Source organism: Heterostelium album (genome assembly GCF_000004825.1).
Source record: "Heterostelium album PN500 unplaced genomic scaffold PPL_contig6, whole genome shotgun sequence".
In the NCBI taxonomy this organism is placed as follows: Eukaryota; Evosea; class Eumycetozoa; order Acytosteliales; family Acytosteliaceae; genus Heterostelium; species Heterostelium album.
This window is the reverse complement of record NW_008805083.1, coordinates 104,989-126,774: the sequence shown is the minus strand read 5'-3', so window position 1 is coordinate 126,774 and position 21,786 is coordinate 104,989. Positions and strand designations below refer to the sequence as shown.

The 21,786-nt window shown below is 32.1% G+C and overlaps 8 protein-coding genes and 1 non-coding gene across 9 annotated transcripts; 4 read left to right on the top strand and 5 right to left on the bottom strand.

Annotated features, from left to right (window-relative positions):
* Nucleotides 1-13: 13 nt before the first annotated feature.
* Nucleotides 14-805, top strand: PPL_03592 (uncharacterized protein; the record flags this gene model as incomplete). Its single annotated transcript, XM_020574519.1, has 1 exon — nucleotides 14-805. The coding sequence occupies one exon, from the start codon at nucleotides 14-16 to the stop codon at nucleotides 803-805; it is 792 nt and encodes a 263-aa protein (XP_020435561.1).
* Nucleotides 806-1,224: 419 nt separating this feature from the next.
* On the top strand, nucleotides 1,225-2,784 carry PPL_03591 (uncharacterized protein; the record flags this gene model as incomplete). The annotated part of the gene is made up of 1 exon (XM_020574518.1): nucleotides 1,225-2,784. The coding sequence occupies one exon, from the start codon at nucleotides 1,225-1,227 to the stop codon at nucleotides 2,782-2,784; it is 1,560 nt and encodes a 519-aa protein (XP_020435560.1).
* Nucleotides 2,785-3,651: 867 nt separating this feature from the next.
* Nucleotides 3,652-3,724, top strand: PPL_03590. The gene has a single exon. It is a non-coding gene; the product is annotated as a tRNA-Arg (tRNA).
* A 279-nt stretch (nucleotides 3,725-4,003) lies between these two features.
* On the bottom strand, nucleotides 4,004-5,371 carry PPL_03589 (uncharacterized protein; the record flags this gene model as incomplete). Its single annotated transcript, XM_020574517.1, has 2 exons — nucleotides 4,004-5,015; nucleotides 5,097-5,371. 2 exons carry the CDS (start codon nucleotides 5,369-5,371, stop codon nucleotides 4,004-4,006), a joined length of 1,287 nt encoding a protein of 428 aa, XP_020435559.1.
* A 1,713-nt stretch (nucleotides 5,372-7,084) lies between these two features.
* racD (Rho family small GTPase) lies at nucleotides 7,085-8,294 on the bottom strand (the record flags this gene model as incomplete). Its single annotated transcript, XM_020574516.1, has 4 exons — nucleotides 7,085-7,618; nucleotides 7,835-7,944; nucleotides 8,070-8,133; nucleotides 8,232-8,294. 4 exons carry the CDS (start codon nucleotides 8,292-8,294, stop codon nucleotides 7,085-7,087), a joined length of 771 nt encoding a protein of 256 aa, XP_020435558.1.
* Nucleotides 8,295-9,176: 882 nt separating this feature from the next.
* PPL_03587 (SH3 domain-containing protein) lies at nucleotides 9,177-13,021 on the bottom strand (the record flags this gene model as incomplete). The annotated part of the gene is given in 5 exon segments (XM_020574515.1): nucleotides 9,177-9,229; nucleotides 9,821-10,268; nucleotides 10,344-10,443; nucleotides 10,535-11,002; nucleotides 11,022-13,021. The coding sequence occupies 5 exon segments, from the start codon at nucleotides 13,019-13,021 to the stop codon at nucleotides 9,177-9,179; spliced, it is 3,069 nt and encodes a 1,022-aa protein (XP_020435557.1).
* Nucleotides 13,022-13,415: 394 nt separating this feature from the next.
* On the bottom strand, nucleotides 13,416-14,735 carry PPL_03586 (SH3 domain-containing protein; the record flags this gene model as incomplete). The annotated part of the gene is made up of 2 exons (XM_020574514.1): nucleotides 13,416-13,486; nucleotides 14,246-14,735. 2 exons carry the CDS (start codon nucleotides 14,733-14,735, stop codon nucleotides 13,416-13,418), a joined length of 561 nt encoding a protein of 186 aa, XP_020435556.1.
* A 1,958-nt stretch (nucleotides 14,736-16,693) lies between these two features.
* Nucleotides 16,694-18,365, bottom strand: galK (galactokinase; the record flags this gene model as incomplete). The annotated part of the gene is made up of 3 exons (XM_020574513.1): nucleotides 16,694-17,665; nucleotides 17,745-17,996; nucleotides 18,159-18,365. 3 exons carry the CDS (start codon nucleotides 18,363-18,365, stop codon nucleotides 16,694-16,696), a joined length of 1,431 nt encoding a protein of 476 aa, XP_020435555.1.
* Nucleotides 18,366-20,212: 1,847 nt separating this feature from the next.
* On the top strand, nucleotides 20,213-21,500 carry PPL_03584 (uncharacterized protein; the record flags this gene model as incomplete). The annotated part of the gene is made up of 3 exons (XM_020574512.1): nucleotides 20,213-20,343; nucleotides 20,600-20,645; nucleotides 21,228-21,500. 3 exons carry the CDS (start codon nucleotides 20,213-20,215, stop codon nucleotides 21,498-21,500), a joined length of 450 nt encoding a protein of 149 aa, XP_020435554.1.
* Between the last annotated feature and the right edge of the window lie 286 nt (nucleotides 21,501-21,786).

Below are 21,786 nucleotides of genomic sequence, written 5' to 3'. Positions count from 1 at the left end.
CCAGGACAATGACATGATCGTTTATCATAATGGATCAGAGACAAAGTTTTTTGATTTGAAAACTCAAACAATTATCAAGCCAAACAGTTTGAAAGATATAAAGCAGTCTCATATGGTTCAAGCTGGAGATGATATCTTCTTCTTTGGTGCTGGTACTGAATATATTAAATATTCAATCTCACAGAAAAAGACAACTAAATTCAACTCTTGTGTTTACCAAAGGGGCACAATGTACTCAGCATGTTATTACAAAGAGAAAAACCGGATTTATATTTTGCACAGATACACCGACCACTATAGCAAAAGTTCACAAATCGAAATCATCGATCCCATCAATCTAAGTGTCCAAGTCAAAACAGTATCAATCTCACATATTACAAATCCGCAAATTCTTGCAAGTAATGGTTTGGTGTATATCGTTGACACATCCTATATTCACACGATGTCGGATAACTGCCAAATTACGTCTACCATTGGTTTATACAATTTCCAAATGAAGCTGTGTGCAATTGGAGATGGCCATATTTATATATTCACCACCCAAAGCACCATTGAAAGATTTGATCTGGAATCCAAAAGCTTCACGACTGTGCCTGATATTAATCAATTGTTTAGATATCCGAACAACAGCACAATCTCAAAAATTGTATATGTTCCTTCAAGTGGTGTATCTTCGAGCAAATTGTATTGTTTCTCCGCCAGCAGTACAACTGTCAAAGTTTATGACCTAATAACATATATGTTCACTGATGTGGTTATCGAAGTTTCTAATCATGCAGTTTTTATTAAAAGAAATAAAGATTAATCGCATACTATAATAATCTTCAAATAAATTAAAAAAAACATTCTTAGTTAGTTGCGATCAATGATTTTTTGATTTTGTTTTTAATAATATTTGTCTATTGTTGTTCATATATAAATCTTAGTTCAAAAAATAGATCTTATTATCATTGTTTTAGGAATATTTAACAAATATTTTCTCTATTGAATATGGGAGAAAGTAATTTGAATCGGAATCTGTAGGTTCAACAATTGAAATTCTAATTAGGATGATATTTTCTTTGGTACACTACTTTTTTTTGGTTTTGGGAGAAATGATATTTAACCTTCAACAAGCACCTTTTTCAAAAAACTTTAACTCACATATTTTAGTTTCTGTAACACTATTTTTGTTTTTAAAAAAAAGTTATAAAGATTAAAAGTAATTATTTATTTATAAAATTAATGAATCATTGTTCAGTACATTTTAAAGATTTTATATTCTTGTGTTCAACTTGTTCAAAATTAGTTTGTAAACAATGTTGTGTCAGTGATCACAATCAACACAGGTTTGATGATTTCGACTCGATCAAGGAGCAGGTGTTGAAGACAAATGGCTATCAAGACAAGATTTCGAATCTTTTCGATCGATTAAAGACAATCAAATCAACCATTGATTCTTTAGAGTCTACACTTGATGAAATTACCAAGTTCTATGAAGATATACACAATGTTCTCATGGTTGAAGAACACAAGAAGAAGAAACCAGTGGAAGAGCAGTTGGAGTTGGCAAAGTCACTTATTCCATTGGTGATCGAGGAGATTAATTCACTCAAGGTCATTACCAATACCATTTACAACAACGAAAATCCAGAGAATTCGGAGAGTTCAGAGGGTAGATCAGGAGAACATGTATCCGAAAGTCCAGACAGCTCAAATACCAAAGAACACCAACAATATAACGCTATTGGTGATCTCCTCAAGGCTGTCGAACAGTCAGTTGACCACAAACAACTTTTCCAAACATTCCAGAATGTCTTTTCAGAAGTTTCGTTCGCCAATCCAGCAGACAAGATCGACTTCCTATCACATGTCTCCAAGCATAAAGATATGAAAAAGACCAACTCCCAAATCATTCCTTCTAAATACGTGGCAATGTTTGATCACAATCAAATCAAGATCATCAAAGATGGCTTTGACACCATGTGGCAATTAGAGAAATCCCGGGACAATGATATGATAGTTTATTACAATGGAGTAGAGACAAAGTTTTTTGATATGAAAACTCAAACAATTACCAAACCAAACAGTTTGAAAGATGTAAAACCTGCCCATATGGTTCAAGTTGGAGATGATATCTTCTTCTTTGATTCTGAATATATTAAATATTCAATCTCAAAGAAAACGATAACTAAATTCCCACGTTCAACACAAATTAAGAGTACGATGGAGTCAGCATGCTATGACAAAGAGAAAAACCAGATATATATTTTGCACAGATACACCAGCCGCTCTAGAGACTACTATTCTATCGGTAGAGAAATCGAAATCGTTGATCCAAATATTTTAAGTACCCAATTCATATCAATATCAATCACATCTATTTCCGAAATTCTTGCGAACAATGGTGTTGTTTATTTAGTTGACTCATCCAATATCTATACCTTGTCGGATACCTACAAAATAACATCAAATGTTGATTTCTCCAAAAATTTTTCAATGAAACATTGTGCAATTGGAGATAATCACATTTATATATTCACCAACTTCAATACAATAGAAAGATATGATCTGGGATCAAAAAGTTTCACGACCGTTCCTCATATGAATCAATTGGTAACTAATGCGCAATCCAACCCAATTTCAAAAATAGTATTTATTCCTTCAAGTGGTATATCTTCGAGCAAATTGTATTGTTTCTCTAACTCCAGTAAAAATGCCAAAGTTTATGACCTAGTGACATTTATGTACACTGACATTGTCATTGAACCGTTGACTGATGCAATTTATATTAAAAGACATTAAAGATTAATATCATTGTGTTAAAATAATAAAAAAAAATTTCTTATTTTATTTCTCTATTATTAATAGTGTAAATCTTTTTATAATTTTTATTAGGCATCATGAAAATAAACTATTTTATAATGTACAATTTTAAACACATGTCAACATTCAATATCTTATCAAATTTGATTATTTTTGTGTTGATATTAAATTATGATTGTTTTTAGATTAAATTATGAACAATTTTTTAAAAAATGTTGGATCATTGTTACATACCTTACTCCCACTTAAAATTAGATAAAGTTCACAGGATTTGTTTTATCATTGCAATTAATTTATTTCTTTCAAAATGAAAGTTGTTTATATCTTTATTTTAGTTCTTAGTTTTAATTTTTTTATTGATATTTGTTTAACAAAAGTAGGTTTAATTTAAACTAAATGAAAAAATATATTAAATTTTAACAATTTTATTTTAGGACATTTCTGATGACTTGGTAAACAAGATAAACTTCAACAATTTAACTGAGAATGAAAAATTACTTTTAAATATTCTTACATGGGCAGATAAAATCTTTGGAGAAAAAAAAATTCAATATGACAATGAGAACACATATGACGAGGCAAGGATAACTGGAAATTTTGGTGATTATCTTGGCAATTATTTTGGGGGTCCACGTACAACTGTCATTTATTTTGGATAATTACTTATATAGGTAGTTATTTAAACAATTAAATCTTTTATATATTTTAATTCTCACTCTAATTTGTGAATAAAAAATTTAAGTTGTTGCTAAAGTCCCTTTACTGTTTCGAAAATAAAAAAGATTTTAAAAAAATCTTGGTTACTTTTGATAAAAAACTAAAGAATTGTTTCACATTCTCATCAATGGGACTTTAGCTCAGTTGGAAGAGCGATTGGCTACGAACCAATAGGTCGCAGGTTCAAGCCCTGCATGTCTCAAATAATTTTAATACAATTTTGTCCGCCTGCGGGATTTAGTATTGTAAGAAGGTTGAAGTAACAGTAGCCAACCACAGGTAAAAGAGAGGTATCTAAAAAAGTTTAAAGCAAATAAAAAAACCATATGCTAAACTAACTAATCAATACAAAAGATAATAAATAACTACTAAAAATTTTTTGAAAAAGTTAAAATTGTCAAAAAAAATATTGTTGATTTTATAAAAAAAATATTGTTGATTTTATAAAAAAAATTTTATTTGAATATGTAAATAATTATGATTAATAATCATCACAATCATAATTTGTATTACTATTATCAAAATATTCATATGGATTATTTGAATCTTCCTCTTGTAAAAGTAAACGTTTCAACTTTGATGTATTAACAAAACCACCTATGAATCGTGATGTCAATGCCAATGTTTCATTCGCACTGAATCTCCTTATGTTTACATAATCTATTTGAAGTGATACCAATATGTTTGTAACGGTTATCGGTAGTGATTCCAGTGGATTGAAATCAAAGAACTGTGGTGATACAATTAGACTGGTGATCGATGGACAAAGAACACCGCTCGGAATAGTCTTTATAAAGCTACCGCCAAACGATATCGACACCAACTTGTTCGGCAATCTGGCTATAGGTTGATTGAAATCGAAACCAAACGATAGCTGTGTCAATGATTCCGGTAGGATACCATCGATCTTTTGATTGAATCCATCGCCAAACAATATACGCTCCAAACTCTCTGGTAGTACACCTTGTCTTATCGGTTGATTAAAGTTGGTACCAAAGGAAAGCTGGACCAGTCCCATGGGCAGTGACCCTTTCTTTAGTGGACTATTAAAGTTGTTACCAAACACCAATGTTTTTAATGATGCTGGTAAGACCGATGGATGCAGCGTTTGATCAAAGTTTGATCCAAAAGTCAACGATGTTATAGAGTTTGGAAGCTGACCCGCATGTAACTGTTGATTAAATAGCTCTCCGAAACATAGCGATTCCAGAGTGTTTGGCAATGAGTTTGGAATCAACACTTGGTTAAAGTTGGATCCAAACTTGATCTCGGTAACCTTTGAGGGTATGGTGTTGAGTGGCAACGATTGATTAAAGTTGTGGCTAAAAGTGATACTGAGAACAGACTCTGGAATATCATAGGGATATAAATGTCGATTGAAATAATAGCCAAATGTGATGTGTGTGGTAGAATCCGGTATGACATTGGCAATAGGTTGATCAAAGTGTGAACCAAACACCAGATGCTTTAGATTTTGTGGAAGCGAGCCTGCACTCAGTTGATGATTGAACGACATTCCAAAGGTAAGGTGTGTAGCAGACGGAATAGATCCAGGTATAATTTCAGTGTTATACTTGTCACCGAAATAGAAATGAGTGATTGTACTTGGAAGTGTACCAACCTGAATGCTTTGGTCAAAGTAATCCGATAGTTTAAACCCCTTAACACCAGAGGGAATTACATTTGGTAAAATCGGTCGATTGTAGTCTAATCCCAACTTTAATACTTGAATGGACGATGGCAACGAATGAGGCTCCAGCACCTGATTGAACTTCAAGCCCAAATCCAACAAAGTCAGAGTATCGGGTAGTGTTCCTCTCTCGATCGGTCTATTAAAATCATCTCCCATTTCCAATATCTTTAGCTGCTCTGGAATATTCTCCAATGGTTGATTAAACTTGGCACCAAACACCAGATGTTCAATTGATTCCGGTAGGTTCGCTGGCAGCGGTTGATTAAAAGATGTTCCAAACTCTAAATACTTGAGATTTAAGTTCTGCTCAAACACATGATCGTCTATCAACTGATTGAAATTCATTCCAAACTCTAAATGAACCAGCGAAACAGGGAATATCTGAGTGTGAATCTGCTTGTTAAAAGATATACCCAATTTAAGAGTCGTCAAATACTTGGGAAGTGTAGCACTCTCTATACACTGGTCGAATTCATTGCCAAACGTCAGTTCACTTATCGAATCTGGCAGATCATTGGGTAACTGCTGATTGAATGAATTTCCAAATATCAAGTGGGTGACAGAGCTTGGTATGAATCCAGGCGGTAGTCTCCTATTGAAACACAGCTCCAAGTGAACCACCGATTTCGGAATGGCAAGTTCGCTCGGTAGCACTTGATTGTCGTCGCTATCGTATTCATCGTCATCTGGATACTCTATTTTCAAGTGAGTCAACCAGCTGGGTATCGTTGGCAGTGGTTGATCATTGTAGAGTTTCAACCATAGTGAAGTACAAATCTCCTGTTTAAAAGAGTCAAGGTGTACACCCTTGAAACTCTCAAAGTACTCAATAAAGTCATAGATACGACTTTGATTGAGAGGTCCAACTATCCTATGTCTATCATTATACAACTTCTTGCAAGTCAAAATAAAGCAAATCTTATCTATATCAGAATCAAGAAAAGATCTAAATATAATTGTCAAATTAAAAAAAAATAGTAACATTTTAAAAAAAAATTTTTGTTGGTTAATAAATAAATTGATTCAATTTATAATCTAAAAAGTAAACAAAGATACTTACAATATATACTTTAATAATAGATGTGATAACATAACATTGCCTCTAAAATTTATTGCTTTAAAAGAATATAGATATATAAATAGAAAAAGTAATATAATATAACAATAACGAATAATCAATAAATATATATATATATATATATAGTTTTTAAAAGTAACACTATCTTATTTGTTTAATATTTATATTAATAAATAAATAGTAAACAAAAATGTGTTATTAAAAACACAACAAGATCGATCCCACCTTTCAAAAAAAATCTCAAAACTCTTTCGAAAAATTGTTTTAATTTTAAATGTTATTTTATTATAATAAATTAATTGTTTCCACATCGCCAAACGACATTCGAAGTTTGCATGTTGTGGAAGATAGATTTGAATACTTGTAATATCACCAAACATTGGAATGTAATTGACTTTTAGTTTTTGTTACTAATAATCATAAATAAAGTATAAAATAATTTAAGTTGTTTTTTTCTTTTTTTTTTTTTTTTCTATTTTTTTCTATTTTTTTCTTTTGTTATTATTATTTGTTTAAAGGTGGCATTAATATTATATAATTATACTAAACAATGATTGTTATGTTATGTTATGATTTGTTTTAAAATTTGTGGTGGTGAATTATTGTATGTTAATGTAAGATAGATAGAGATATATATATATAATAAAAAGAAATAAAAAAAAAACTCTATAAACATTATAATTTGTTTAAATTATTTAACAAAAAAGTTTATAGATTATTTGGTGATGGTGAATGAATGTTATTGGTTGGTTGGTTGTTGTTTGTTTCTTTTTTTTTTTTTGTTTTGTTGATTATTTGGTTGTTTTCTTCTCATCTTTATCTTTCTTTCTAAATAATCCCCAACTGAGTTTCTTTTCGCCGGGTGCAGACTTTGAAGCGGAACTAGAGGTAGAGGTGGTAGAGGTGGTCGAACTGCTGCTGGATGCGCTTGACGATGACGATGATTTTGAAGAGGACGATGTTGATTTCGAGGTGGGTTTCTTTGAGGAGGAGGCGGGCGCAGGTGATTGTTTGTTGAAAGCTGCTTTGATCGCTTGCGCAAAGATATCATTTACACCGCTACCAGTGAGTGCGGAACATTCGAAAAACTGTACGGCACCAATCTCCTTTGCCAAAGCGATACCTTCGTCTCGTGAAACCGGCTCTTGGTTCACCTCTTGCAGTGAAGCCAGTGTCTTCTTGTCCTCTCTCAAATCGGTCTTGGTACCCACCAAGATGATCGGTGTTCCCGAATTACTCTGATTGATCTCTTTCAACCATTTATATTTAATATTATCTAAAGAATCTCTCTTCACCACTGAATAGCATATCAAAAATACATCGGTCTAAAAAATTAAATAATAATAAAATAGAAATATTAATATATTGTTATTCCTTTTTTGTTTTTTGTTTTTTTTTTTTTTTTTCAATCATCTCTTTTTCTTTTCTTCTTTTTGTATTGTTTAATCTAAAATCTATCTATCTATCTATCTATATATTTATATATATCTAAAATCTATGTCTATATCTATAATTCTAATATTTTGATGATGATGACCTACTTGTGGATATGAAAGTGGTCTGAGATTATCGTAATCTTCTTGACCGGCTGTATCCCAGAGAACTAAATTTACAGGCTTGTTATCGTACATTTCAAGACAATTAAAGTTATCTAAAGTTTGATATTGTATGTTTTGAATGTTAGTCTTGAACTGAACTGTGTTGTTGTTGTTGATGTTTGAAATGTCGTGTCATGACAATGAGAGTGATGATTATGATGTTTTCAACAAGACATACCAAAAACTGTTGGAACATAATCTTTAGGGAATGCTTTAGTAGTATATAAAATCAAAAGAGATGTCTAAAATAAAGAGATATAAACAATGTTAATATTTTATATTGACTGATTTGGTTTGGTTTCGACCGATGATCAAAACAAGTAAATCACGTGATTTTTACCTTTCCAACAGCACCATCTCCAACAACTACAACTTTTACTGTTTTCTTAATACCTGTTGCCATGGTTTATATAACTTATCTATCTATGATTATCGTAAAATTACTGTTTTTTTTTTTAATATATATTATAAATACTACTACTATAATAAAATATAATATTAAATTGTTAGTTTATTTTTGTTATAAAACTATTGCTACTATGGTACAATTTGAAATTTGATTTGATTTGTGTTGTGTTTTGAACTTATTAATTCAAAGATTTGTGAATAAAAATAGAAAAATAAAATAAAATAAATAGACTAAACAGTTAGTTATTTATGTTCTTTCTGTTTTTGTTTTTTGTTTTGCTTTTTTTTTTTTTATCAATCTTTTTTTAAAAATTAAATTTGGTGATGGATTGTTTGATTGATTTGATTGTGAATTTTGAAATGAAGAAATGTTGTTTGATTTTTTTATTTTATTTATTTTATTTTTTATAGTTGTAATAATAGTATTTATTTATTATGTTGGTTTTTTTTAATTATTATTGTTTTTGACACAATTGCTTTCTCTACTACTGTGTGTTGTTGATTTTGATTGTATTTTTGTTATATGTGGTGGTGTTATTGTTATTGTTTTGATTTTGATTGTTGGTGTTTATTTTTTGATCGATCTTTATTTTTATTTTCATTTTTTATTTGTTATTCTTTGTGTCTTGTCGAGGTTTTGTTTAATCTTGGTGATCTTGATAAATAAATAAATATTTATTGTGAACAAACAAACAACAACAACAAATCGAAAACAAGACAATTTATAAATTAAACGAAACGAATCAATAAAAAAAAATATTAATATGTTTATTATTCTTCTAGAAAAAATAGATTTAAATCATGATTGAAATGAATAACATTATGTTGACTGTTCATACCGAATGTTGGAATTAAATAAATAAATAAATAAATAAATTTAGTTGCTGTATCTACTACTATTACTAGTTTGATGTTCTGCTCTGTTTTGTACTTTTTGTAAATAATCCAATTAGATGGTTGAATGAATTTCTTTATTTGACTGTGTTGATATCCTATAGGATTTGTTTGTTTGAATATTAATTTACTATTACAATGTTATGTTTCTTGACTATTAGCTGTAAAAAAGAAAAAAACCAAAATATTAATCAAAAAAAAAAAAAACAAAAACAAAAAAGGTACTGTTTATTGATGGGTTTGCTCAATTTTTTTCAAACTTTGAAAAATTCAAATAAATTGAAAACCCTTTTTATTTTTTTCTTAATAAAATTTTTGAGGAGGGCACTGCCAAATTTGATGTTGTCCAAACAGCATAGTCATGATACAAAAAGGTTTACCACCTTTTCAATATTTCCAACAAGATAATATTTAAATCTTCATTGAAAGAAATAAAAAAAATAGTTGTTTAAGTTACGATATGACATGAATGATAAAAAAACCTTTTTTTTTTAGTTTTCTTCTTTCTTTTGTTAATATTTATATCTGTATTTATTTTTTTTTATTTTATTCCATTTTTTATTTATTTAGATAATGATTTAATGAAAAGATTACAGAATTCGTTGTGTTTTTCGTTGTTGGAAGTACTTGGTTCCTCGGGTTGTTTGGTCGAGGTTGTGCAGATGGCTACACCGAGTACGCCTGGTACGATGAGCATCATGATACCACTATCACTGGAGAGCTGTAGTACTTCATAGCGATTGGTTGTCTTGCTGCATGATGGATCACAGGTCTTAAGTGTGGTCAACATGCCGTTGATAATTGATTTGTTGTTACATAGTTTGTTGCTTGTGATTGGACTGAGACCCTCACCGGCAATGGTAGCTGCGAGCGCAGCAATCTGTGATGGACTCATTTGAATAGAATTGAGTTGATAGTAAATATCTAAAATATCATCGGGTTGCTTAATAAGACCGGCACTCTTTATAAGATGAGCAGTGGTAACTTCATCGGAACTCTCTGATTTCTGTGAAAGATAACATGCCATATCACAAGATACACTTCCATTTACCAATTGTTGAAGTCTTAAAATAATCTAATAAGTATAAATAAAACATGTTAGTCGATAATGTAATTTCTTAATAAATATAAAGGTTATTATGGTATTTACTTTTGAAATTCTTTGAGCTGCATTTGGATAGGTATTCGATAAAAGATGTGATTCAACCAAGTTTCCACCGATGCAGAATGGATTGTGTGCTTTCTTTTGGCTGGTAAATGGTTTATCAAATTTCGATTCCAGTGGAACATCAGAGATATATTTCGACATTTCCTCTTGTCCGACCTCCTCACACAAAATACAATAAATTAATGGCCATATCAGTTGGAACAATGGAATCTTGGTGGATTGAGAAAGATTGCTGTCGTTGGTCCAATTCTTGCCATCTACACTCTGTGCATATATCGAATAAAAAGTTATTTTGTAAAGCTGGATATTGGTGTTGGAAAGATGTCTCTGGCAGTGGAATTGCATCCACTTGACTGGTGATCGATGCTAATTCCTTGAAAATCGATTCAATTGGCGATGATAATGATGAGGTTGGAGAGGTTCTTGGTGTTGTCTTTGGTGTAGATTTTGGTGTTGTCTTTGGTGTGCTCGATGGTGTAGCCGATGCCGCTGCAGCTGCAGCTGGTGCTGGTGCTGATACTGGTACAGATACTGGAGCTGATGATGGTGTTGGTGTTGGTGGCTGTACAGCTACAGGTGTTTCTTCTGGTTGACTGGATGCTACTGTAGTTGGTTGTGATTCAGTAGATGGTATTGGTTCGCTTGGTGGTGATAAAGTACTTTGGGTGGCCAGGTGGTGAGGTTGAGTTTGGTGGCGATGTTGATGGTGTAGAGTTGACAGAGGACGAAAGTTTTGGATCTCTCTTGGCGACGGGTGGTGGCTTTGGTCTGAGAGGTGCTGGTGATGTTGAAGGTGGTGCATTGCTATCTGTTGATGCTGCTGCTGCTGGTGGTTGTTGTTGTTGAGGTGGTTGTCTTGGTCTGAGTACCTTCATTAATTCTGGTTTGGATGTATCGATTCCACTTTCGTTCGATGCTGGTTTGCTTGGTGAGCTACGCTCTAGATTGCCTAATGGAGGCGGTACACCATCGTCTGAAGATTCTGCAGGTTCAGAGGTGGCGACTGCTGGTGGAGATGTTGGCTTTGGTTTGAGAGTTGGTTTCAACATTGGTTTTGCTACGATTCTCTCTCTATCCTCATCGGAAAGCTGTGGAAGGTTGGGTGGAGTTGCCGAGATTCCAGTTGGTGAAGGTGATGGTGCCGAGTTTGTGGATGATTCTGAACTACCTGGAGTGGAGGAAGATCCGGCTGCCGCTGGTTTAGCTGCTGGTTTCTTCATGATTGGCATCTTTGGTTTCATGACAACCGGTTTGTCTGGTTGTCCGCCGGCAGAAGCTGCTGCGGCAGCCGATGGTTTGTCGACTACCGAATCTGATGATGTATTGAGATCGGCAAGAGGAGGTGGAAGCTCACCGGATTGGGAAATAGGACTGACTGCTCCGCTGCTCGACGCCGATGTATTGGCGCTCGAGTTACCACTATTATTTGGTACTGTACCTGAGGAAGCAGAGATTGGATTTCTTCTTGGTGCAAGTGGTGGTGGTGGTTTCTTGTCGACAGGCTGGCTTGCAGACAGTGGATTTGGTGTCGATTGTTGTGGTGTTGATGGCTCCTCACCGTCGCTGTGGCTACTTTCTATCTCTCCGAGTGGTGGAGGTGTGTTTTCATCGGAATCTTTCAGTCCGGGTCTTGGTGCGAGTGAATAGTATTGTGCTCTCATCTTTTCACGTTCCTCACGCTCGTCTGGTGGCAATAGATAGGATGCTCTTGATCTCGAGGGTGGCTTACGTCCACGAGCAGCTCCTGGTTTTCTGACGTGCTCTAGTTTTGGTGTATCCTTGATCGCTTGAAGCTTGGTTTCAACCGATTGTGGTTGAGGTGGTTGTTGCTGTGGTTGTGATTGTGGTTTGGGTGGTTGTGGCTTGGATGGAGGTGGTTCTTTCTTTTGTGACTGTTGTTGTGATGATTCCTCTTTGACTTCCTCGACGAATGTGTGTGAGAACCAACCTTGTTGACCATTTGAATTGGTTCCTTGCCACCAACCGCTCTGATCTTTCGATTGAATAGTAATGATCTCACCGACTTTCAATGGTAGTTCACCTGGATTCTCTGTTTCAAACTCGTATAATACGACTGCACGTACAGTCTTTCCATCTTTCTTGTGACCATCGTCGCTATGAATCAAATTTGCAACAGCTGTTATCTTTTTCAATGGTTTCTTAAAGAGTGATGTCAATCTATTTTCCTTGTGATCATCCTTCTGTTGATTAGGTGCTGCAGCAGCTGGTTGCGAACTCTTTGCTTGTGGTTGCTGTTGTTGTGGCGCTGCTGCTGTTGTGGTTGTTTGCTGTTGTTGAGGAGCCTGCTGTATATTTGTCATCGAGTTTTGTTGAGAAAGAATTGGAGTGATGGGAGGTGGATTATTACTACTGCTGCCTGATGATGCTGATGATGATGATTCTGTTGATTGCACTGTAGAATAGGTTCGAACTACAGGTGGAGGTTTTTTCTTCATAGAAGGTTGAACAGGAACAAACTGTTGTTGTTGTTGTTGAGGTTGTTGCTGCTGTTGAGGTTGTGATTGTGGAAGTGGAGTTATTGGTTGTATGGGAACTATTGGAGTTGGATTTGATTGTTGTTGTTGTTCTTCATCATTTTTCTCTCTTGAAAATGCTGCTGTCTTCCTTAGGAAGAGTTTATTTTTTAATTCGTCACCCATTACACTGATTCCCACTCTCTGAACTATTGTATTGTTTAATATATTCGAGATAATTGATTTTCACATGTAAATTGGTGATGATGTTTTTCAAAAAACCAAAATCAAAAAACAAAACACAAACACAATTGTTACAACCAAAAACCAAACCAAACCAAACCATTTTTAAAGCAGTTTTGGGGGAGATATAGAGTGAAGTGAATAAAGATTGTGTTGTGTGAACAATATACAATATAATATAACACAACATTAAGAAAAAAAAAAAAAAGTAATAAAAACATTAGATGATAAGATGAGAAACAAGATGAATCAAAGAATAAAAAATAAAAATAAAAAATTTGAGAAGTAGAGTGGTGGTTAGTATACAAGTATCTCTTTAGATCAAAATCAAATTCTTCTAAATCTTACCTGTATTGATTGGCTGTTGTGATTCTTCAAACTTTGTTAACTCTGAGGATGCTTCAACATCTAAATTTAATATTATTTATTGTTAAAAAATTTGTTTCTTTTTGTTGTGACTATGTAGTATATATATATATATTTCTATTCTGTTCAATTTAAACTAAATGTGTGTGTTTGAGTGTGTTTTGAAGTGAAATCGGTTGTTTTAAATTTAGATGTATGTCGATGTTAATTAATCGTATTGTAAAATATAAATATTGGTTGAATGAATGATATGTATTTATGAAATAAAATTGTAATAAAATTTTAATCGGACTGTAAGAGATATATATTAAACTGTAAAGTATTTTTGCTTGTTTGGTATAAATCAAAACAAAACATTAAAGAAAATAAAATAAAATAAAAAAAATAGTAAAAACACTTTGAAAAAAATAAACAAGAAAAAAACCAATGAAAAAAAAAGGTAAATGTAAGAAGTATGATATGGTCAAGATTCAGATTTTTTCTTCCATGTTTTTTTGCTTTTTTTTTTTTCTCTTTGCAAAGATCGATAATCACACTATCCACTTCTATATCACATCAAACAAACCATCATCGAAAAATTGAAACAAATTTCTGTCGACCAAACAAAAAATTTGTCATTTTTCGTTTTTTTTTGGTTTTGTTTTTTTGTGATTGATTTGACCAGATTTTCAGAAACTAGTGAAATGAAACTTTGTATTGTTGTAGTTGTGTCATGTCATGAGTTCTGTTGCTTTTGAATAGAATAAAAGTGTGTTGTGTTTTGTTTACAAATAGATCAGATCTATATAATGTATAACATACCTTCTTGTTCTTGATAGTCATGTTCGAAATCATCTACAAAATTGCTTGGGAATACACCTGACATTTGTAGTTTGATACCCTCCCACCAACCGCTTTCGTCTTTGGCAACGACTTGCAGTAGCTCGTTGGCGTACAGCGGTGCGAGTTCACCTTCCTCCTCAGATGCACCGCTTCCCACATAGTCAAAGAGTACACGTGCACGAGGTACAGCTGTCTCTGCAATCTCTGAGAGGAGCGCGCTCCACTTGCCAGGCGACTGTTTGTCGAGTGTGAGGATCGCCTGGTTGGCATCCTCTTTCAGGTTGACCTTGACTGTCGATTTGCATGCTGCCGACAGCACACCATCGATATGCAAAACATAGCCATCTACACCGGCCTGAAAGTTGACGCCATCGCTCAGCTCTGCAATGACATCTTCACGACTGATACGTGCAGGTGTTGAAAATGTGATGACAACTGTATTATTCGATTGATGCCAAGTATATAACATTGTTCTATTTACTTTCTATATATCTATATTCTACTACTTCTACTTCTACTTCTTCCTATCCTTTCTTTCTCACCAAAATACAACTACATGTAACTAACTACTACTATTGAATATACTCTACTTTACTCCTTCTTTTTAGTTGATATTTTTTGTTTTCCAAAAAAATCAATTCAATACCAAAAAAAATATCTTGCCAAGATCAAACAAAAAATTGATGATCTAGATTTATTTTTTTTCTTCCAAAATATCTAAATCTATTTAAAATAGTTTATTAATATAACTTTGTCGAAATTATAAAGAAAATAAATATAAAATTCAAAAAAAACAAAAAGACCAGTCGAATTATTATTAAATTGAAATAAAAAAAAACTATAATATAATGATTATAATTTTAATTTGAAATAGCAAAGTATGAAAATGATGATATATATGATAAAAGCTTATAGATTGTCAATAAATTTGTTCAAACAAATCTATTTGTTACTTTAGTTGTTTGCTTTACACTATTGGATTTTAAATTGAATTGAATTTACATTTAATAATAGTGATATTATTATTCCATCTATCTATCTATCTTATATATATATGTATATTTGGTGTACTTCCTGTCAATTTTTATTATTATTTCTATCAAACAGGTTTAAATAAAATGTAAATGTTGTTTATGATATCATATGATGTGTGTAGTAATATTATGAAATAGAAACAAACAGGTCAAATTCAATATTCAATAATAAAATAAAAAAAAAAGAAGATAGATAGATCTAAATATTTTATTTAAATTTAATTGAATATATAATGAACATACTCAACAGGTAGATATTAATTAATAGATATTATTGTTGTTTGTGGTGGTGTGAGTGGGTTGTGGTTGTTGTTTATTCTTATTCTATATGTGTGTGTGTGTTAAGTTAATTTGGACATAAATTATTTTTTTAAAATTTAATATTATGATATTTATTATTAAATTGCTAAACAATTCCCCATTTGTAGAGTTATTGCTTATTAATGTGATGTTGCCTATGTTGTTTGTTATTGACTGTTTAGTTGTTTGTTATTGTACTGTTCTCCTCTTCTGTTGGGTAATGTTAATAACTATACTTCCAATTAATTGAGAGACAATACAATAACTATACTATTCTAAGTAAACCTGTCATACAAAGTGCACTTTGTGATATTAATACTCAACAAACATTCATAAATGCTTTGTCGTAGGGAGTAATTTGTAAATGCTTGCTTGATATTTGAACTTTATAAAGTTTCTAATTAGAAAACTGTATGATCACAAATTAATTCATTACCTATTACTATTTTGAAGTGTTGTTCTATCGATTTTAATGTTGCTTTTTATTACAAATTTAAACAATAATTATAACAATAGAATAGAATAGCTATTTAAGTAAAGGATTTTTATTGGTCTTGAAATTGAACACACAAAATTAAAAATATCTTTTTCACCCTACTTTTTTTTTTTTATAATTTTTTATTTTCTTTTACAGAAATCTTTTTACTACTTTTTTATGATAGAATTACAAAAAAAATACAGATAAATAAATAAATAAAATAAAATTATAATTAACAATAATTAATATATATTGACAATGATTATTGTTCAACATTGGAGTATTTAATTTCAAAAATAAGATTTTAATTTAAAAAAATATGTGAAAAGACCCATTCCACAAAAAGATAAACAAAAAAAAAACAAAAAAACCCATCAGAAAAACTAAATCCCAACATATTGATGCCTTGTTTTGATTAACTTCTAATAAAAAGTGGGAATTTTCTCTTTGTTTAATTTATTCCGCGCCCGACTAAAAAAATATAATTGGATTTAGGATGACGATAGATTAGATAGATTGATTATAAAATAACCACAATGTTATTATTATTTAGAACAATAAATTTATGTTAATTTTCATCTCTGAGATTTGAGTTGTTTATATTATTTTATTTATTTAAGCATGTTGATCTGGTAATACTACAATACTGGCACCGGAAGATGGTGTTGTGCTAAAGAGGTATGATGATTTCTCGGCTGGAAGTTTGTTGAGTTTCGAGTAGTATTGTTGTTCGATTTGTTCGGTGAAGGCGGCGAGCTTGTCGGTGGGGACGAGTGAGATGACACAGCCTCCCCAGCCGGCACCGGTGAGACGCGAACCATAGGCACCCGCATCTCGGCAGATTGAGGTGAGACGATCGAGCTCCGGACAGCTGCACTCGAATTGCTCGGCACAACTAAAGTGGCTGGCGTTCATCAGCTGACCGAGGTCGACTGGTGACTCGTTGTTGGCGCAGCTCTGCGCAAACTGGTAGACACGCAGAGTCTCTGTGAACACATGGAGTGCACGTCTCTGAAGTTCGAAATGCTCGGCAGTCACTTGGATTCCCGAGGGGAAGTAGTCTCGGACCAGTTGCTCCACCGACATCTCCAACTCGTCGGCGACTTGCTGGCGTGTGTAGGCGGCGGGTTGAAGCAGTTCCGATGTTTTGGCAATCAGCTGTTCCAGTGTGAGAGTCGACAGGTTTTGGACGTCGATGAGACGACGAATTGCGGTCCAGTTGAGACCGAGCTTCTTGGTGAGCAGCACGGCAGCGAGACGACACTCGACCACACGAAGATTATAATAGAATGCGCCAGTAACGACTTTGTTGGATTCGACCAAGCTGTTGGAAATAACAAAAGAGACACCACCTGGCAGCTTTACATTCTTGGTTCTCAGTGGATTGAACTCTATCAGTTTGGCGGTGCTCTCCTCGGCCAGATAGGAGATGGCTTGATCCATTCCACCACCTTCGATGCCAACGAAACGCTCACACTTTACAGAGATATTGGCGAGATCCTCTTTGGTGTAGGTCAATTGATGCATATATGAGAATGCCAATGTCGAAACACATACCAAAGCAGATGAACTAGATACACCAGATCCCTAATCATAATAAGCATATACATCTAGATATTAACAAACATGTTTGTATTACTCTCTGTTTCAAATTAAAGAAACTTACAATTGGTACATTTCCACTATATAAGAGGTTAAGTGATTTGAATTGAGTGTTTGGCGATGAAGTTTGTACACCTTTCCAACCAGCCAATACATAGTTTGTCCAGTGATGTTTTGACATATCGATCTCCACCGGTTGTGTGATATCTACAGAGTTTGAAGAGAATTGTTCATTGTTTACATTTGCAATATTGAGTTGTGTATTTGATTTATTGAATGAAGCTGCAACTATAGTATCTTGTTGTAATGCAAATGGCTAATAATAATAATAATAATCAAATAAATAAATAAATATATTTAAAATCATTAAAATTAATAATCATATTCTTTTGTTTTTTTTTTCTTTTCTTAATGAAACAAACAAAACTAAAATAAGAAAATTATAAACAAAGTATTATATATATTATTGATTCCATACCAATACTGGATATCCACTGTAGTCTACATGTTCACCGATAAGGTTGACTCTGCCTGGTGCACGGAAGAAGAATGCAGGTCTGTCATTGTACAGCTCATAGAAACGATCGACCAACTCTTTATATCTAGCTTGGTTAGCTGCGGCATCACCATAAATATGCTCGACATTAGTGATAACTTGTGGTACCAAAGGGTTGAATGTGTCCATATTGCTATTTATCAAAAGATTAGATTTGAGAAGTGAAGTTAAGAAAATGAAATGAATATAAATAAATGAAATGAATATTCAAATAAAACAAGTTAAGGAAAGGAAAGGATCTGTTCTTTGAAATACAATAAGATAAATATATATAACAATAAAAATAAATATGGAGGGAGAATCTAATTCTATCTATTATTTATCTGAAAAGGTATAATAATAATAAATAATATAAGTGTGTGTTTTTGCTAACGATAATAATACTCAAGGAACAAACTAATGGTTGTTTGTTATGCTATTTTATGTTATGTCTTTGATAACTTTTCCAATCAGAAATTGATAGATATTTTTTTTGTTTTTAGTTTATGCAAGTTTATTTTTTTATTTTTATTTTTTTGTATCGGTAATTGGTTTTGAAAACCAAGTGATATTTTTTTAAACCAATGATAAAGTTTCTGATTTTTTTTATTATTTTTTATTCACATTTTTATTCATATTTTTATTTTTGTAAAGTGATGTGCTGAATGAAAGTGTGTTACTTTGAAAGGGTGTGTAGTGGGTAGCATTGCACTGCATTTAGCTATCGAAAAATAATAAAAAATAAATGTGGGTAGAAATTGTTATTTGGTTGTTTATTTCTGACAGCTGAGAATGGGTATGAAATGAAAAACAGAAATCTCGATTTCTCAATTTGTATTCTTTTGAAAATTTATATATGTCACAAGTCAATTTGATGGGATGGTGAATAATATTAGTAGTATGGGTTATTAATATCAATATTTGTTTTATTTTGAATCATATTATTATTGTTAATATTATCGTCAATTTTTAATTAAATTTCGTAAACATTTATATATTTTGTAGATCAAATTTTAAAAAAAAAATCTAAATTTTACAAAAATGGAAATTTAAATTTCCATCGTGTCAAAAATCTCATTATTTATTTTTTTTGAATTGACACTTAAGCAAAGAAAATTAACCAAAAAACATATCTTAATTGTTTTTTGAAAAAAAAATACTTAAAAGCATAACAACTGTATTGATAGAATATTGTTCAAAATATTAATAAATAACTAAATAAACAGATCTATTGATTTTGTATATATTTTGTTTTTTTTTTTTGATAAACTAAGATCTAAATACAAATATTATTAAATGAACATTGGTTAATTGAGCATGTTTGTTTATAACTAATAGTATGATTCTATTGCAAAATGCACAAATAATATACTATTTTTAAATCTTGTTTTACGTTTAAAAAAGGAGGTTTTTTTTTTTTTTTTTGCATTTTCAATTTTTTTTTTTGTTTTTTTTTTTAACATGAATGAAAGGTTGTTTTTTTTAACTTGATCTATTTGTTTTGAGTGTTTATAATAAAAAAAAAAAAAAAGAAAAAAAAATAAAGGCAAAGTAATATTACTATTGTTACAATTACAATTATCAACACTTTTTACACCAAATCGAAAAACACAAATTAATAATCAACAGAAAAAGATAATAACTGTTAGTTTAGTTTAGATACATTCAGTCATTCACTCAATCACTCAATCAATTTTCAATAGTTAATCTGGATTGTTGTCAATTTAATTTTTTCAGTTCAGGTCAGTTCAGTTCCGTTTCGTTTGGTTTTGGAGTGGATTGAAAGAAAGAGTAAAGTGTTTAGAGTTTAGAGGGGTGTCTAGTTATGTGATGATTGATTGCTAGTGGACTCGAGTCAATAGTAAAACCAATATTGTTATAGTAGCTACTAGAACTGAGAGAGAGCGCGCGCAAGAGGTTTTCATTTCAGTTTCAATCAGGAACAGCAACTAGCATCATCAATCATATCAATACATTACAATACAATATAATAAGATATGGCAAGAGTATACGAATCGACAACCAAAAGTTTTTGCAATGGCTGGATAGTTACAGGTCCAGATAGGATGTATTTCTACTCGGCCGTTGTATTAATGTTTTTACCAGAGGTACCATTTTTAGTGACAGTGTAAGTGTATCATTAAACAATCAATCAAGCAACCAATCAATCAATCTTTTTTGTAGTTACTAAAACTAACTTACTTACTTGAAACATTATCAGGTGTCCTTTATTTGTACAATATATTTCAGCGGCTATATATGTTATTTCTATTTATTTTTTGGGCATTTTCATTCTATTTTCTTTTTACTACATCGTTCACCGATCCCGGTATTATTCCACGAGGAGTATACAATGAGATGGAGAATCCATTTTCAGATCACAGACAACCATTATATAAAACAATTACCATTAGAAATATTCAACATGAAGTAAAGTGGTGTGGTATGTTTGTTGTTTTCTATTAATTAAGAAAGAGTTGAATCAATCAATCAAAACTAACGGCATCTTCTCCCCTTCTTCTTCTTCTTCATCATCTTCATCCTTTGTTAACAATTACAGAAACATGTAGTATATTTAGACCACCTCGAGCAAATCATTGTGGAATATGTAATAATTGTATAGAGCAGTTCGACCATCATTGTCCATGGGTTGGAAATTGCATCGGTCGAAGAAACTACAAGTTTTTTATGTACTTCCTGTTTACACTGGGCTTCAAGTGTCTGTTTGTTATGGCGTTCTGCATTGCGCACATCATTTTGAGTGCGAATCGAATCCGCGATGACCATCCAATGTACAGCAGCGCCAGTGTCTTTGACCATGCGTTGTCCAAGTCTCACTATCTCTCGATAGTGCTGATCGTCTACGCACTGGGTGGATTGATCTTTGTCGGCAGTCTCGGTGGATTCCACTGCTACCTGATATCGAGTGCACAGACCACCAACGAGCAAATCAAAAAGTCCTTCAAGAAGGGCAATCCTTTCAATCGCGGTGTACTGAGGAATTTCATACAGGTATTCTTTGCACCGCACTACCCTAGTTTCTACCGAACCAACCGACAGAAAGAGAAAGATGGTTCTAGAGAAATGATTACTCTACCCAATAATAATAATAACAATAACAATAGCAACAACAATAATAACAATAGTAATAACAATATTAATAGTAGTATCAATAGCACATTATCACCAAATATTGGAAGTTTATCAACGAATAGTATCAATGATTCTAGTACAAACAGTCTACAATCTCCAAGATATCCACTGGATCCAACAAGTCCAGTTTGATAATCAAATAATAATAAAAATATAATATAATATTAAAACAAACAAACAAACAATAACAAACTTTTTTTAATTTGATTGATTTGATTTGATTTCCTATTTCCTCTTCCGAGACATCATAATGAATATTTAAGTTTATTTTAAGTATATTGATTTGATTTCTATTCTATCTATTCTATTCTTAAGAAAGTAAAGAAAAAAGACGAGGATGTTTGTGACATAAAACTAACTATAATGATAAATATATATTGAAAATGATTGTTACATAGTAGTTAGATTTCTATTACTT